Consider the following 19,089-nt stretch of genomic DNA (forward strand, 5'->3'; position numbering starts at 1 on the left):
TCCTATTTAGGAATTGTATATGGCCAACAGGGATTTTGCATGCGCAAACGGGTTCACAAACAAGTTTACGCATGCAAAATCACGTTCGGCCCCAAAGCCTGAGTCAGGTTTGGCCCTGATGGGTTGGTACCTGATGTTTTTATTGGTGAACAGGGTGTGTGCTTGCCCCTTTGTTATTCATTTTACACATAAATAACCTCAGTTCAGATTTTATAAATAGCACCACCGATGTCCCAATAGTAAACCGCGCACCCATTCCTGTATTTTTCTATATAGATGACAATGTATTAATGGCCCAGACTCCTAAAGTCTTACACATTCTAATCAATTCTTTTGTGGATTTTATGGAGAAATTGGTTCTAAGGACTAATTTTTCAAAATCGTTTACTATGTAATGCTGCTCGAAGTGTATACGATCTTCACCCACAGGGTAGGGCAAAATATGTTACTGCACACCATCACTTTTATATATCTAGAGATTTCATTTAGTGCCTCTAGTTCATAGGGGTGCCAGATAGCACAAAATAGAATTAAACTGTTGAAGGCAGTAGGCTTCCTCCTCAGCCTACTTAGGAGGGAGGGCCCTTGTCCCACTGCCATAAATATATACAGTTCAGTGTGTACATATTGCTACCTATGGGGCAGGAATATGGGACCTTTATGACCCGGAGCCGCTGCAAATGGAAGAAAATTGTTTCTGCAGGCATTTACTATTGTGCCTGCATCGAACTCACCTTTTATTTGCCATAAGGAGTTAGCATTAAATGATTTATGTGACCAAATACGTATTTCTCCCACGCTGCTGTGGCTGTCTGTTATATGCAATGTGAAAGCCTCACTCACTAGAAAGATACTTTTTGACTGTGTGACCTATGACATAGGGTTCTCTATTTCTTGGCTGTCCCACGTAAAAAAGTTACTGGAAGGGATTAGTGTAAGGTTTGCTGTTTCTGAGCCAGCTAAAGGTGCGCTACCCAGCCGAAAGCAAGCACAGGCCCTGTTGTTGTATTAGGTTGTATTTCGAATAATAGAAACCTAGCACTGGGAATTACTTACTTGCTAATGTTGATGCTGTGCTAACTGATTACCTGAATGCAACCAAGAGATGTGTGCTCTTGCTTCTATTTCAATTTAGAGCAGGGACTTTGAAATACTTCCTCTGCTTCCTGTGAGGTTTTCAGCACAACTTGAGGTCAAAGGTATGCCTGTGCAACAATGTATCTATGATTCACTGTACTCTCTTCTGTGGGTATTATCAATTATTAGAATGTATTTATCATCTTTTTAAGACTCAGAAATTATCATAAATGCCAACAAGCCTTTAGGGGTTTGCAAGAATTAACTGACAATGAAACTTGTGTTTTTTTGTAAATTTGTACCTCAAGGCAGCCGTACATTCAAGAAGCCCTATGCAGTTTGACTAACTTCTTGAACTTTTTTTAGACTATTTATCTATGCATGCCATGGTTTAACTCATGTTTTATATGATACTGCTTATCATCATTTATATCAGCTGCTGCTGATGTTAATTTTTTAAAATCTTTTTTGCATGTATAAAACAAATGATGATGAGCATTGGCACAGCTTTTGCAAAACATTATTGTCTTGGAAGCTTCTGGGCAAATTATAACAAAAATTGGCATGGCCAATACTTCTGGCATATTCTGCCAACCGTTTGGCAATTCTTTTTTTGTTTTGTCATGGTTTTTGTAAAACTTTATTGTTTGGGAAGCTGCTAGGCGTTTGTCAATCTAAAAAAAAAACATTGGAAAGGCATACATGATTTTTGGTCTCAAAAAAGCACACATAACCGGAATAGTCTTTGGCACTAAAAATAACTATTTTGTGTTTGGATTTGTTCCTTGTGAAAGGGCAGCAAGCCATTACTCATAGTGATGTCAGCATGTGTCTGAAGTGGGATGAAGCGTTGCCCCATGATGCATGCTCAAGTGGGTTGGAGAAAAATGCGAATGCCACAGCCACAGACAAATGGATGAAGTGTAGCTAAAAACCCATGTAAGTATGTCAAACAAATATTTGAATTAAAATCAAATGGTCTTGGCTAACATAGACCTAAATAGCCAATAATTGTGCCACTGGCTGGCAGCCTCTTGCCTTTGAGAAAGAAAGAAGAAAAGAAGGAAGGAAATAAGGAGAGAAAGAAAGAAAAGAAAGAAACGAAAGAAAGGAAGGAATGTATGAAGGAATGAAGGAAGGTAAGAAAGAAAGAAAGAAAGAAAGAAAGAAAGAAAGAAAGAATGTAAGGGATAAGGAAGGCAACGAATAAGAAAGGAAAGAAAGGCAAGAAAAATGGAAAGAAAAAAGGCAAGAAAGAAACAACAAAAGATAGAAAATGTAGGAAATTGGGTCACTGGTTGAGAGGGTGAAACCCTACTCAAGAAACAACCACGGCTCTTATCAGGGTGAAACACATGGAAATCCCAAATTAAACTGTGCTTAACCCTCTTGTTGCTTGGCACATATGGAGGCAGCCTTAACTTAGAGGCAACGTGTAGAGTATCTAATAAATGATTTGAGACCAAAATGACAAAAATCCAGTCAGTAGAATTGGAAATATGCAATTTTTACGATTTAGGTAAAAATAGGTAGGTAAAAATCAAGTTTATTAGAACAATTGTCCATAAAACATTCTAAAACAATAAAACAACTGTACATTGTAATATCAGCTTGTTAAATAAATTTGAAAAAACAACCAGCTCGCAGAATTCACTTCTTATTGATGCTCCCCATATGTGCAGCCCTAGATGTTTATACAAATTCACCACTTCCACCTCTTGAGCCTGCAAGTACCATTTAAAGTTATACATTTATTTCCCAAAGATCAGTACCTTAGTCTTCTCTAGATTCTTTTTCAGCAACGTGCACTTGCTGTATACTACAAAGGAATCCAATTTTCGTTGCAGACCGATAGGAGTGTAATCCAGCAGAACCAAATCGTCTGAATATAGCAGACAATGGATATGCTGTGTCCCAACTATGGGGCAAAATGAATTCACTAGATCTATGGCTGCTGGAAGGTTTGCCAGAAATAAACTAAAAAGCAGAGAGGCTAAAATGCATCCGTAACTGAGGCCATTCTGAATTGGGATTTTTTCTAGCAATAATATACCAGATTTATCGAGCTCAACCTGTGCCCAATTGTCCATATTCAATGTTTGTAATACACTAAGGAGGTCAATCGGGAGCTTCTAGGAGTGGAATTTCCCCCCATGGTAGTCCCCTGTCCACTGTTTCAAAGCTGTCCAGACATCAATAAAACAGGAACATAGCCTTTGGTTCACTTCCAGGACTTTCCGAGGAATGGCCCAGAGAGCAAAACAATGGTCTATGGTTGAGGGACCCTCCCAAAATCCTCCTTGCCCGATCGGTAAGATCTTATGTTCATGTGCCTAATCATCCAAACTTAACAGTAAGATTTTTTAAAACAACTTCTCCAAGATGTTCAGAAGGCTGTTCAGTCTATAATGTGAGGGGTCCAAACTGTTCCCCCTTTTTAGGTCTCGCTGTCCAGCGAAAGACCTATTGCTGCTGGCTTGCCAGGAATGTGAGACAGGGGATGTGCACGCGCTTTCCCTCGGCGATTTCATCTCTAGGACGCGCACGCCCAGCCCGGCGCCGTGAACATCCCCTGTCCCACATTCAGAGCAAGTCACCGTTTCGAAATCGCGTGCACACGCACAAAGAGACACACACATACACACACACGCACAGCTACACACACGCACACACGCGCGCACACACACACACACACACGCACCCCCCCACCATCACCACCACTCACGGGCTCACGCACACACACAGCCACGCACGCATCCCCCCACCACTCACACACGCGCGCACACACGCGCACACACTCACATACACATACACACACATATCCCCCCCTCCACTCACCGGGCTCTTTCTCCGCCGCCTCACCACACGCGGGGCTTCCCTTACGCCTGGGAACCCCACGTCACCGCTGCTCTCCGTGGGCCGGGCTTCCCACAAAAAGCGGAAGTCCCGCCCCACTACGTGACGCTCCCGAACTTCCGGTAAGCTGTTCCTAATTAGCCAGATGAATATGTGAAATTTAAGATTATGTGCATTTCCTCTCAGTGCTATACTTGTTTTAGTGATCTACATGCTGCGCTTGCTTGAGGTGCTGTGCCTGGTCTCTCGGGTTCACTTGTTCTTGGTACCAGAGTGTTTCTTGTACTGTTGTGCTATTTCCGTGCTACCAGTGTTTTTAGCGCTACGTCTACTACTTCAGGTTATGTACTTCTATTTGGCGCACCTTTTCTCGAAGTGGTACAAGTTACCGGGGCTGCACCTTCATTGCGTTACGCTTCTTTCCTATTATGTACTTGTTCTCCGTGCTATCATTTTTTTTTTTACGTACTTTACTTACTCTCTCTGCTTCTCTTGAAACCCGAACCTTACTTATGGTGGGTGCTACACTTGTTCTCGATGCCGCATTTATTCTCTGACCTCTAATTGTTATTGGTGATGAACGTGTTCTTTATATAACGTTATTCAAACTGCACTACTCTGTGTACTGTATGTATCATCAGTATCTCTCTTTTTTTGGGCTCTGCTCTTATTTTCACATGGTACATTTTCTCTCTACTGTATTTTTACTCGGTGCTGCAGTTCATCTAAATGCTGCACTGATCCTCGGTTCTGTATGGTTATACGTGCAGCGAATGTTCGCAGTGCAGCATTTGTTCTCGTGACTACACCTATTCTCAGTGCTGCACGTTTTCGCTCACATATGTTCTTGAGACAATACTTGGGTCTGGAGTTGCACACGTCATCTGATCTATACTAGTTTCGGCTGCTGTGATTGGTATACGTGTTCTTGGGCCTGCACTCGCTGCCTTTTCTGCGGTTGGCCTATCTGCTGTAAGTGGTCTTTGGGCTGCACTCATTACGTCTTGCATCAGTTCTCAATGTGGCACACGTTCTCGGTGCTCTTGGTGCTGTAGTTGTTCTAGTGCAGTGCCCAGATCTTTTGACTGGGTGTGAGTGTTTGATTGGATCAGATGCTCCGTCCATCACCACCCCCTTTTGTACCGCTTTTGGCCGCCATAAGTGTGGCAGGGTATGCTCAGACGTGAGTCCCTTGCTCACTTTGCCACTGGATTCAAGCAAGCCAGGCTGAAGACGGCTGTAATGCCAGAAACCGGTCCTCTGAAGCTTGTTTCCGGTCCAGGGAAGGCATGGCTTGGCAGTTCGGGCTGGACTGTTCCCATGAGGCACATGGTCAGACTGATTTGCATATAGCCATGTCTGAACTGGGGTGGCAGAGTGGGCCTAAGAACGGTGATGGATTAAACCCAGATCTTTTGACTGGGTGTGAGTGTTTGATTGGTTCAGATGCTCCGCCCATCACCACCCCCTTTTGTACCGCAGTGCTTGTTCTCAGCCTTAAATCTCTTCTCTGTTTAGCATGTGTTGTCGGCACTGTGTTTGCTTTTGGTGCCTATTAGTAGTGGCCGGCAGGGCTCACGGGTGGTGGAGAGGTCATGGGGGCCATGGGGGGAGGGGGTCACGAGGGGGATTGGGGGTCGCAATTGAACATAATAAAAAAATAATAAAGAAAAATTAACCTATTTTGACGATGGGGCCCGCGTCTCTGCTCCTACTTTTCTCGAGAGACAGGGGGCCTCATTTATGAAAAGTGACGCATCGCTGCGTGAAAACAGCGATGCGTCACTTCTCACTGCGTCCTCTTTGCGACACCAATGATGCGTCATATTTACATTATGACGCATCATGGCGCAAGGAGTTACAGATAAGTCAGTATTTCTGACGTACCTGTATTGCGCAAAAGTGATGCATTGCTGGAGTGTGTCACAAAAGTGACGCAACTCCAGCAATGTATCATTTCACATGGGGCTCACTCACCCTCACCACCCCTCACTTCCCTCACCCTCACACACCCTCATCCTCACACACCATCAAACACCCTCTCACCCTCACACACCCTCATCCTAACACACCCTCACACACCCTCACCCTCACACACCCTCACCCTCAAACCCCTCCCCCTCTCACCTTCACACCGCCTCACCCTCACACCCCCTCACTCACCTCACCCCCACAACCCTCTCACCCTCACATTCCCTCACCCTCACATCCCCTCACCCTCACACCCCTCACCCACCCTCACCCACCCTCACACACCCTCATACACCCTCACTCACACTCTCACACACCCTCACCAGCATAGCATAACAAAACATAGCATAGCATAACAAATCACAGCATAGCATAACAAATAAAAGCATAGGTTAGCAAAACATAGCATAGCATAACAACACAATGCATAGGATAGCAAAACAAAACATAGCATAACAAAACAAAACGTAGCATAGCAAAACACAACAAAGCACAGCATAGCATACCAAAACACAACAAAACACAGCATAGCATAACAAAATATAGCATAACAAAACAAAGCATAGCATAACATAACAAAGCATAGCAAAACATAGCATAGTATAACAAAACATAGCATACCATAACAAAACATAGCAGAACAAAACATAGCATAAGATAACAAAACATAGCATAGCATAACAACGCATAGTATAGCAAAATATAACAAAACATAACAAAGCATAACAATACACAACTAAGCATAGCATAACAAAACAAAGCATAGGATAGAAAAAATAAACATAGCATAGCATAACAAAGCATAGGATAGCAAAACAAAACATAGCATAACAAAAATAGCATAGCATAACATAGCATAACCCCCAAACAAAACATAGCATAACAAAACAAAACACATAGCATGACAAAACATAGCATAGCTTAACAAAACACAACAAAACATAGCATAGAAAAACAAAACATATAGTAGCATCACAAAACATAGCACAGCATATCAAACACAACAACACATAGCATAGCATAACAAAATATAGCAGATCAAAACAAAGCATAGCATAATAAAACACAACAAAACATAGCATATCATAGCAAAACATAGCATATCATAACAAAGCATAGCATAGCATAACAAAGCATAGCATAGCAAAACATAGCATAACAAAACAAAAAACAGCATAGCATAGCATAACAAATAAAAGCATAGGATAGCAAAACAAAACATAGCATAGCATACAGCATCACTCAGCACCACCACAGCATCACTCAGGGGCACCACAACATCACGATGTGCTACCACAGCATCACTGAACGCCACAGCATTAATCGTTCGCCATCACAACATCACTCAGCGCCACCACAGCATCAATCTGTGCAACCATTCAACAACTGGTTCAAATATGTCCTCTCAATGTTTCAAGCTTTACTACAAATGTAACAAAAATATGTTAATATTTCACTTCGTTCTTGGATTTTCGTAACAATAAAATACACTGAACATAATCTTCACAACAGTTATTTACAAAAGTTTAAGCTATTGCCATTATAAATTACAATAACTTTTATTTAAGTATTAATTATTAAAAAAATTAAAAGCCATTGTTATTTGTAATATCAATACATGTAAGTCACGTAAATACGACACATATTACATTACAAATGCTATAGGTGTCACATTTGCGAAAATTATAACTATTGGCATTGTAAATGACAAAGCTATTAATTTCGCTATTTTCAAAAACAAAACATAAATAAAAAATGTGTCATTTACAATACCAATAGCTCAAACTTTCCTAATGCGAGACCTATTGCATTGCAAATGCTTGTTAATATGGGTTTCAATACTGAACAGCCCCATGACGGGGGATAGTGGCCTTTTGAGACCACAAAAATACTCCCTTGCCCACCAGTCACTATTTAATTACTTAAAACTGCTTGAATATTATTGGTGGTATGACTGTTGATAGCTTGATACAGTCAATTATCGGCCCAGAGGAGGTAAAATAAAAGAGGTGGAAATACTGCCTGATTCAAAGTTTATGCTGTACTTTTCTCTGACATCCCTAAACAAAGTTTGTGTATTGCAGCCAGACAGTAAAACTTAGGTGTGGACAGAATAGGCCACCCTGGCAGGGTGACAGAGGGCTGTACCCAACCCCAGTTACATTTCAAAGGTCTTTTCTGCATCCCACTCATACAAATCTGAAAGTAGGTCTGCCCCATACAGCTTGGATTTTTGGCAGATGTAGGTGTATGACCGGGAGCACCACCCCAAACACACACAGCAAGGCAGGCACCTGGTATAAATATTAGACTTCGGTAACCACTCTTTAGGACACTCCTGGACCTGTGGAAATTATAGAAGGAGGACTGCCTCACTGACTGAGAAGGTAGACTGGACGTGCTATCTTCATCCAAGGGTAACCTGAGTGACTTCATGGATCAGCTGGCTGACCTTATGTGTGAGCTACTGGGACATAACAAACTCCTGAGGTATCTCTGGAACTACCCCACTGACCTACTCTGCTGCAGTGTGTTCCAGGTCCCCAAGAGATGCCTCGAAAGGAACTGGATGCTTGGCTGGTATCAGGTTGAGCTTCTCCAAAGAAGAATAGGTGAAATCCTGAAGGTTCAGCTCTACTACCGTGAACGTGCCCCTTTACGCTGAGATTCTGCCAGCTGAAATTACCACAACGCAAAGCTCCAGAAAGTTCTGCTCTTTGCGCTACAGTGACCACCAGTGAGTACTGGCAACACAAGATATGCACTCCAAGCTACAGCAACAATAGCCCACTGTGACCACCAATGCGAAGCTCCATCAACGACCATTCACAAAACCCGACCAGCTCTTCATGCCACAGGGGTAATTGCCTACAACGCCCAGCCTCTTTTCGCGCTCTAACAACAACTGTCCACAATGGTCTCTCTGCTCCTTGTGGCCTTCTCTATTGCGAATGGAAATCTTTGTGCCAGACTTTGAGAGAATAACTTTGTCAGCGGGACAAACCTGGTCCCTCTATCCGACCTGCGTTCCATGACAGTCAGCCTGAGCTTGCGACTCTCCTCCAGTTTATGACCAGATGACCGTGAGTGGCGCTTTATGCTTTTATGCACTGTTTTAACAAAATCCTTTCAACTGAATATCTCCGGTTCTACTAATTTTTTAATTTTTGGCATTCTGATATCATAATATTTATTAAAATTGGTTTGGGGTTTTTCATATGTTGTGTGTTCACTTTAATATTGTTTGTGTTGCTTCACAGGTAATTTACATATTGCCTCTAAATTAAGCCTGACTGCTTTCATGCCAAGCTACCAGAGGGTTAAGACCAGGTTAGTTTAGTGACTTTTTTGGTTCACCCTGACAAGTATTGTGGTTGTTGCCTAAGTGGGGCAAAATATAAGACAGGCAGACAGTGTTGTCTGCCTTCTTGCATTGGGTTTAATGGACTAGAGGAAGTAAAATAAAAGAGGTGGTGATACTACCTCACTCAATCAGGGAATTTTAAGGCTGCAATGTGAGAGAATGATCTTCTGCCGGCTCTAGCTCTGTGGATGCACAGGATTTCAGCCAGTGTGAGGTTGGAAGATCGGAGGTTTCTTTTGGGTACGTGGAAGTTGTTTCTGTTGTTGAGGTATTTGGGTCTGTTGTTGTGTAGGCATTTTTCGGCGTGAGTGAGGATTTTGAAAGTGACTGTTTTCTCCACGGGGAGCCAGTGCAGACTTCGTAGGTGTTGGCTGATATGTTTGTGTCGGGGGATGCCATGGACGAGCCTGGCGGCGGTGTTCTGCATTGTCTGGAGTTTGCGGAGTAGGGACTTGTTGATGCCGGTGTAGAGTTTCCATAGTTCAGTCTGCTGGTGATGAGTATGTGTGTGGCTGTCTTTCTTGACTCGGGTGATCCACTTGAACGTCTTGCGGAGGATGCAGAGGGTGTTCAAGCAGCTGGAGGTGACGGCGTTGACCTGTCAGTTCATGGTGAGTGATGCATCAAATACAATGCCGAGATTCTTGGCGTAGTCTGAGGGGGTACGTGGGCTTCCGAGGGCAGTCAGCCACCAGGTGCTGTCCCATGCAGAAGGGGTGGTACCGAGGACGAGGACTTCTGTCTTCTCAGTGTTGAGCTTCAGGCAGCTGTTGGTCATCCAGACTGTGATGTCTTGCATTCCTTTCTGGAAGTTGAGTTTGGCAGTGGTGGGGTCTTTGGTGAGGGAGAGGATGAGCTGAGTGTCGTCGGCGTAGGATATGATGTTGAGTCTGTGTTGTCGGACGATGGTTGCGAGGAGGGCCATGTAGATGTTGAAGAGGGTGGGGCTCAGGGATGAACTCTGTGGGCCTCTGCAGGTGATTTTCGTGGAGTCGGAGAGGAAGGGTGGGAGTCTGATCCTTTGGCTTCTTCCGGTGAGGAATGATCGGATCCAGTCCAGGGCTGTGCCTTGTATGCCTGCATCGTGTAGTCAGGCGACTAGTGTGCGGTGGGAGATGGTGACGAAGGCTGCTGATAGGTCGAGTAGGATGAGGGCTGTGGAGTGGCCTTGGTCCTGGAGGGTGCGGATGTCGTCTGTGGTGGTGAGTAGGGTGGTCTCTGTGCTTTCGTTGCATCCGAATCCGGATTGGGACAGGTCGAGGACGGCATTCTCTTCAATTAATCATGTCAGTTTCCTGTTGACTGTTTTATCTGCAACTTTGGCTTCGAAAGGGAGAAGCAAGATGGGTAGAAAGTTCTTGAGGTCGGTGGGGTCCGCTGTGGGCTTCTTGAGCAGGGGTCTGACTTCTGCGCACTTCCAGTCGTCTGGGAAGGTGCCTGTTTTGAAGGTGGTGTTGATGGTGCGTTGTAGATCGGGTGCAATGGCGGCCGCGGCTCTGTGGTAGATGTGAGGAGGGCAGGGGTTGGTAGGGGCCCCAGAGTGGATGCTTTTCATGGTCGAAGCGGTGCCTTCTGCCTTGATCGGTGTCCAGTTGGAAATGGTGGGCTGGCTGGTGTTTCTGGGGGGTGGGGAGCCGTCTATGGTGCCTGGTGGATGGTCGATGAAGTTGTCATAGAGGCTTTTGATCTTGAGGTGGAAATAGGTTCCAAGCTTGTCTCAGAGGTCTTGGGATGGGGTGATGTCTGTGGCTTAGCTGCGTGGGTTGGTGAATACTTGAATGACACTGAAAAGTTCCTTGGAGTTGGTGGAGTTGGCCAGGATTTTGTTGTTGATGAAGTTCCTCTTGGTGGCTCTGATCTGGTTGTGGTAGTCCGTTATGGCTTCCTGGTAGGTGGTGTGGTTTTCGGTTGTCTTGGTGTTTCTCCAGTTCTTCTCCAGGCGTCTGCAGGTGCGTCTGGCTTCTTGGGGAGCAGTGGTGAATCAGGCGGATTTCCTGGGGCATTGTCTGTTGGGTTGCATAGCGGGCGGGCTCATCTGCGCAGTTGGAGATCCAGATGTGGAGTTCTCTGGCTGTGTCGTTTGCGTCGGGTGCCCAGGTGTGGTTGTCTCTGGTGAAGGTGGAGTTAAGTTGTTCATCGGTAACCATGCTCCAGTTCCTTCGTGGTGGGCGTGGGGCTGGTTTCAATGCCTTGGGTTTGTTGATGGCGAAGTGTACGCAGTGGTGGTCGGTCCATGGCAACTGCGTTGTGTGGTTGAATTGGATGCTGTTTCCTGCCGCGAAGATGGGGTCGAGAGTGTGTCCTGCTCTGTGGGTCGGTGCTGGCGAGGTTCTCACGAAGGATAGTGGAGTTGGGGATACTGGGGTTGTCGAGGTGGAAGTTCAGGTATTCAATGAGTATGAATTTTGTTGAGGCAATGGCGTGGGGTGTGATGAAGTCGGTGATGGCGGTGGTGATGGGTGTTCACGGGCCGGGGGGTCTGTAGACAAGGGTTCCTCGGAGTGTGGCTTTAGGTGTGGTCTGGATCTGGAAGTGCAGGTGTTCGGCGGAGGGGAAGGTTTTGCTGACGGTGGTGAGGCGGAGGGTGCTCTCGTGGGTGATGGCGAGGCCCCCTCCTGTGTGGTTGAAGGGGTCTTTCCTCTGGATCTTGTATCCGTCTGGGATGGAGATGCTGATATCAGGGAGGAGGATGTGTTGGACCAGGTCTCTATGAAGAAGGCGATGTTGGGCGTAAGAGAGTCAAGTAGGTTTCAGATTTCCATGGTGTGTTTGTGTACGGAGCGTACGTTGAGGAAGATGCATTTTAGGGTGTTGCCGGTGCTGGCGTCGACGGTGTTGGAGGCAGGCATGGTAGTAAGGGTCTGGCGGCTGAAGAGGCAGGAGAACTGGCCATATTCGGCGAGGCCTGTTGGCATTCTATAAGTCTTCCAGGGTTGAGTGCGAGGTGGGTGGTGGTGTCGTAGTGATGAGTAGTGGGAGGCCCAGGGTTCCAGGTGCTGGCCGCGGTTGGGTCACGGACGGGCGCAGACGGGCTTGCCTTTGGTGCGCCTTCTGGCGCGCCCGCTGCATGACCGCGCGCAGCCAGCCTTAAGTAGGGGAGGAGAGGCTGCGAGGCGGGAGCGGGGGAATTCCGTGGGGGGGGGCAGGGGCAGCAGCGGCAAATGGCGAATGGAATAGGCAGGCATGAGAAAATAAAAACAGTGGTGGAATTATAGCAAGACACAGATGGGCACAATAACAGTGGCACAACAGGGAAAATTTAAGAAAAAAAACAGCAGAGAAAGGTTACGGTCGTTGCAGGAAGTCTGATCCCTGTTGGAGCGGGCAGCAGGTGCAGGAGAAGGCAGCAGCCTCGAACCTCCCATGGAGGAGGTCGGGGTCTGGAGGCAAGAGACGGCACAGCGGAGCTACGGGGAGAGAGTGGACCAAGACCGAGGGTCGGAGGTCTTACCTGACTCAACACTTCTTCTATACGTTTTTCTGACATCCCTAAACAATGAAAAAACACATTATTGACACATTCTTTAAAAACATGCAAGAGCTTAAACAATACTGCTGTTTGGACACTGCAAATTATATTGTATTTATGTTGGCAAAGTAAAATAATAAAGCTGTGCACATCAAAACCATAGAAAACATAGTTATATATATATATATATATATACAAATGGTAAATTCAAATTTCGTGGTAAGAGTTCAAATTCCAGCAAACTGTTCGGGCTTGAAGCAAAATGCAACTGGCCATCGTTAAACAAAACATGTTGTGCAATTACGACTGATGATAGTCGGTAACAATTATTGCTGTAAACAAGAGAAATAATATTGTACACAATCACCCATCAAAGATATGTACAACACATAATGACAATGGACCATTTTGTTGGTAAACTAATCCATGGCAGGAATTATTATTTAAAGATAAGGAACAAGAGGAGAAGGAACATTTAGAGTGAGAATAACTAAAAGGGTTAGCCCCTGATTTATATTTTTAACTATTTTAAATAATGTAAAATAATTTAACATAAGCTTCTATGGGGTCTAACACCATTATTTGTTTATGGTACGATTAGGGACTACTAGTGGTTTGCCATGTGTAGTGCAGGATTTACTACAACAGTCTAAGTTATTACAAGATGTAAGTCGCTACAACAGTGCAGTTTGGAATACTGAAAAGTTGTAAACGTATTCAAAATTGTAAACGTACTTAAAAGTGTAAGTTACATTTGTGAATAAGGCCCTCTGATTCCTGACTTTGGATTCTCTAAGGCTAATATAAAAGTCTGACACACCTGATGGATAAAGACACTACACAATACCAATACACACTCTCCATGTGACACAAGCGCATACCACACAAGGTGCACGAAAGTCAGATGTCCCACTACTGACTCCCTAATTATGACTCCACCCACAATTGAAAGATACACTCCTGACTCTTGATACACAGTCATAAAGCACAGACAATACAGACTCTTGGTGCACTGTGAGTGATATACACAGGCAATACACAAACTGCATGTGATACAAAGGTTTAATTTATGTATTCACTCAAAGTAATTTATACACCCACCCTATACACTGATAACACATGCACCTTGCCCCATATTCCTAACTCTACACACACCTGACCCTTGACACACATAGACATAAATCACACACTTTTTCTCTAGATGCACTATAATTGATATACACAGCCAATACACACATTGTACGTGATACAAAATTTGAATACAGATACACTCAACGCGATACATACACCCACCCTTTACACTTATGACACACATCTTACTCCATTCTATTGACAGAATTATTGAACAACACAATATCCTGACACGGACACTTAAAAAAGAATAATCCATCACTTTTTTAACACACATGAATCTACTCATAGAACACACACATACTTCTAACTCCGTACACATCTGAACACACACTCCTGTCTCCATATACATATTTTACCGGCACACACTACTGCATTACCTTTTATTTTAAAAAAGGTTGTGAATATTATATACAAGATTGTAGTACATCATTTATTGACAGGAGTTTGAGAACATATTTTTATACTTCTGAAATGTATAAAAAAAAATAATACGATTAACAAGAAAAATTCTTACAAAAAGGATAGCCCACGCTCTGTGGGGCCCACTGCACACACTCTCCAAAACAAACAACACCCACACAACCCACATGATGCAAATTCCCTACTTCTGTCTCCATACTCCTGACTCTAAGCATTCCTAAAAATACATACATTCCTGACTACTTACACTTAGACTGACACAGATACCCAAAATACATGACACTTACACACGCTCCATGATATTTGCACAACCGACACAAGCAGTCCATAGGATACAGTTCATCCATTACACTGGCAACATAGACTTGATTCCATACTCCTTACACACACACTTGTACAATAAAGACATTTATGACTTGTATACACTTGCAATGATGACACATACTTCCAACTTCATTTGTAAAACACATACAAATACGTTTAACTCCTTCCTCATTTGAACCCACACTGTCTCCAAAGACATTCTTGACAGATGGATGCAGGAAAAAAAGTTTGCAAAAAGTGCATGTGCATTCATAATCCATTATTCATTATGAGAAGTCTGGGAAGATTATAAAGAGTACCTCACATTTCATCATGCCCAATACACACACTCCACAAACAAATGATACAGCCAATGTTATACATATGACTCCATAGTCATGACTCTACATATGTTCAGACTGAGTTCTGCACACCAAAATATATAACACTTAACCACATTTCATGAGATATATACAAAACCAGTCCACATAACACAAACACCCACTCAGTACACTGGCAACACACACTCCTGGCTCTAACCTCCTTACTCTAAACACATTTTGCAGACATATTATATTTCTTTAAACTTTATAATTAAACATGTATTTAAAAAAATCTAGGTAAATACTTAGGCTGATATGGACTTAATGTTGGCTAATAAATTAACAGTGGATATGCCATATAAACCATAAAACGGGTAGAAACTCAAATGTACCTTTTAAGATTTTAATTTGGAATGTGAAATTTTCCAAATATAGTTTGATATAGCTTATTGAATATAGGGGCCAATTTAGAGATGAGTGGTTATTAAAACTCCACAAATTCCTGAAAGGACAATTTGCTTTTGGAATTTTATCACATGGATACTGTGATGGAGAAAATTCAGATAGTGGAAACTACTCCGAATTCATCATTTCCTCCAGAAACTTGATGACATTCCATTATCATCTAACTCTAAATCTGGGTGGTATTCTTTAATTGAGTGAATAGAAAAGGACATAATTACCTGCCTTTGTCTTGAATGATTTCTTCCTGTAAAGCAGGAGAGAATAAAAATGTGAGTCACATAATTCAAAGATGTTTACAAATAGAGAATTGAATAGAGGTTGACAAAACTAAAGCTATTTCCAGTTCACTTAAGGCATCTGATGCAATATGTACTATACCTCTACCATTGTATTTTATATTTGTTAAAGTACAGGGTTTTAAAGGAGAAGGGCTGAAGGCAAATTAAAGTCAAGAGTTTTATGGCCCTTAGAAGAGGTCGTTTCTGGCAGGCTTGACCTTAGAGCACATTCAATGCACTTTAATGCTGCTTTGGGGAGATGGGTTTCATACCTAAGAGATGGAAAACACAGGCACCAATTAGCACTTACTATGTATGGGGTTTCAGACATAGTGGTCAATTCTCACTTACTACACATTTTACCAAAAACCCTTCTGCAAATGTATAACACTTTTAATCTTGAAAATAAAACCTATGGGCCAGATAAACAAACCACTTTACCAGGTTCAAACCCTCCATTTCACTGAATCAGAGGATTTGCAACTGGTAAAAAGAATTTCTCAATGTAATAAACCCATTTAATGATTTGGAAAAGAACGTCCACATCCCTAAATGGATTTAGAAAGGAAAGGGTTACTGATTTGCTATTTGAAAGGTCGTGTTTTGGACAGTCCCTTCCAAATTCTGAATCAGAACTCTATGTATCATTGATCTGCTACCATAATTCCAGTCACAAACTTTTGATAAGTTACAAACTCCCAGGTAGGAGTGGTAACCAATTCCCAAAGGGCAAGGGACCTGCTCTAGTACTATGTTCAGAGATACTGTGTAACTGTTACGTTGCTCGTCTTATGACAAGGAGATCTGGGTTGAATCATAGCTTTGAATAAAAGTATCATGCAATCGTGTGCTAATCTCTTTATCTCTTTATCCCTGTCACTCAAAATGTAAATACGTAATGTAAAACCTAACTACACAATGTATCCCAATTAACTGATTGAAGTCACTACCCCATTAAGTCTTGGCTCAATGAGCATATTGTTCAAACTGTTCTATTCACAGCACATCAATTTCAAGGTGCTTCAGCTACAATTACATGAGCTTAATAAAAATGCTCCGCTGCTTCTTGGAACTATGTCTTTTTTATAGGATATCTAGTACATGGGGTTTTCTACCTAAAAGTTCTTCTATCTTATCTTTGAGAAAACTGAGGCTTTTAGAAGTATTAATTAACTAAAGATGGCATATGGTATTGAGCAGACAGGTCAGCATCAGAACCTGTGTCTACTAGCTTGAATAAAATATCTTCACCAATAATTGACACAACAGTCTGGAAACTGGCTTTACAATTAGCCAGGAGAATACAAGTTTTTTTGTAGGCAACAAGGTAACCTGTATGAAGAGCCCCTCTGAAGAGTTCCTAATTTAACCCTTTCCCTTGCCAATGGCAGGTCTCCCATTTCCCGCACTGTCCCACCCAGTAACTCCCAGTATGCTGTATCCCTAATCCTCGTCGTTTTTCATAGCGTCTCATTATGTAAGACACAAATCTACTTCCAAGCATACATTTAATAAAGATATTATGTTTTCTCATATACCACGCTTTACTTCTGGTATGAAGCAAGCAAAGTTATCATATAAATGCCACGGGGGAAGGGACTGCTTCTCCCTGGTCGCCATGTCCTTTGTGTACTTTTGGGGTGGGGAGGGTGGGTTTGGGTTGTGGGTGGGTTGGAGGGGGGGGGGGTTCTTGGTTTTACTGCTATTTATTATTTCATCTTTTTTTTGCTTTTGACTCTCCGTCTACCTATGTACCTATTCAGCAACTCTCTACATCTCAGTGTCCATGACAGTGCTCATTATGTACTCATTCTTCCTTGCCTGTCCATTTTCTGGTGTTTTGGCCTAGCCTTTGAGAAACGCATGATGTCCCTTACACTTTGCACTATGTATAGAGTGACACCGTATCCCCTCCCTTCCAATGATCCTAAATAGGCAGTCCATTAAGATAGTGTCGCTCAACGTGAAGGGTATCAACCACCCAATCAAGAAAAGGAACATTTTAGACTATCTACACAAACAAAAGGGTGACATTGTATTACTACAAGAAACTAAAATCAATTCACCCCAATTTAACTCTATGAAAAATATAATGGTACAGTGAGGCAATTGGATCCGATGCCTTAGGAAAAAAGAACGGGGTTCTCATTTTAATTGCGAAGAGAGCTAATATTGATGTCTTACACAGTACAGCCGACACAAAAGGTAGATGGGTCTCCACGAAATTTTCAAAGGACAATAAAGAATTTTATGTGACTAACGTCTATGCCCCCAATAAGGACGACCCGGGGTTTTGGGGGGAACTCTGTGCCCATGTTGACACGATACCAGATACTGCAACACATATCTTTGGTGGTGACCTTAATCTCCCCATGGATCCTCTTTTAGATAGGGATTCCCACTGCTCCTTCCGTCCAAACAACTTGCACAAAGCACTCCTCAATCTTTGCTCCCGCTTTAATTTAATTGACTCATGGAGGCTGTTGAACCCGACAGGTAGAGACTATACCTTTTACTCTCCACCTCACGATTCATATTCACGCATAGACTACTTACTCGCTTCCGGCCACTCTACTGCCGACATTGAAGATACTTCCATTGAAGCGCCATTCTGACCATTCATGCATCACGATGACTCTGGCACTGCACAATGTGGTTAAGAGGTCCTCTCTTTGGAGATTCAACGACGCAGTTTTGAAAAAAGAGGCACATAGATTGACTATAGAATTGGCCATTAATGAATATCTTACTCACAATAAAAATGGGGACACAATAGATCTGACAAGGTGGGAAGCACTTAAAAGAACGGTGAGGGGGGTATTAATCAAAATTCGTTCAGCCATGAATAAGGATGCCAATATCACTTTACGTTGCTTGGAAGAGGAAATCTCAGCGCTAGAAAAACAGCATGTCGCTTTTAAAGATCCTCTGGTCCTAAATGACTTGATGAACAAAAAATACGACTACAATAAAATAGTCAGTGAAAGGGCAGGGGTGTGGCTCCAACACCACAAGAACTTCAAGCTCTGTCATGCTAATAAGGCAGGTAAGAGCCTTGCCTCCTACTTGAAATTCAAGCTACAACAAACGGCTATCAAAAGCATAGTGGATAAACTAGGTAATCCGCACTCGGACCCTACCAAAATTGCCGACATCTTTAAGAACTTCTATAGTGACTTATATAGCAAAAACCTAGAGATCGATGGTTCTAAACTTAAGTCATATTTAGATAAATGTAAGCTCCCTTCTCTCTCGACGGAAGACCAGGTCGAGCTCAATAGGCCCATATCCTCTGATGACATTGCCCAAGCCATTAAATCTCTTAAAACCGGGAAGGCACCGGGCCCTGACGGATTCAGCGCTTCATTCTATAAGAATTTTTCCCTTCACTAACGGAGCCTCTCAGGGACTTATACGAGCACTTTACCC

General features: G+C 43.1%; 1 protein-coding gene across 2 annotated transcripts in view; it reads right to left on the minus strand.

Moving 5' to 3' along the window:
- LOC144771511 (uncharacterized) overlaps positions 1-19,089 on the minus strand; it is an 82,912-nt gene that overhangs the window by 26,575 nt on the left and 37,248 nt on the right. The window contains exons 2-3 of one of the 2 annotated variants that reach the window (XM_078655924.1): positions 15,605-15,626; positions 12,720-12,757 (exon numbers count right to left, since the gene is read on the minus strand). In XM_078655924.1, coding sequence (XP_078512050.1) covers positions 12,720-12,755 — 36 coding nt within the window. In that variant the 5' untranslated portion in view covers positions 12,756-12,757; positions 15,605-15,626. Of the gene's footprint in view, positions 1-12,719; positions 12,758-15,600; positions 15,627-19,089 lie in introns of both variants that reach the window. The other variant, XM_078655923.1, reaches the window with a different exon arrangement.

The sequence above is a fragment of the Lissotriton helveticus genome, chromosome 8 (assembly GCF_964261635.1).
Source record: "Lissotriton helveticus chromosome 8, aLisHel1.1, whole genome shotgun sequence".
In the NCBI taxonomy this organism is placed as follows: domain Eukaryota; kingdom Metazoa; phylum Chordata; class Amphibia; order Caudata; family Salamandridae; genus Lissotriton; species Lissotriton helveticus.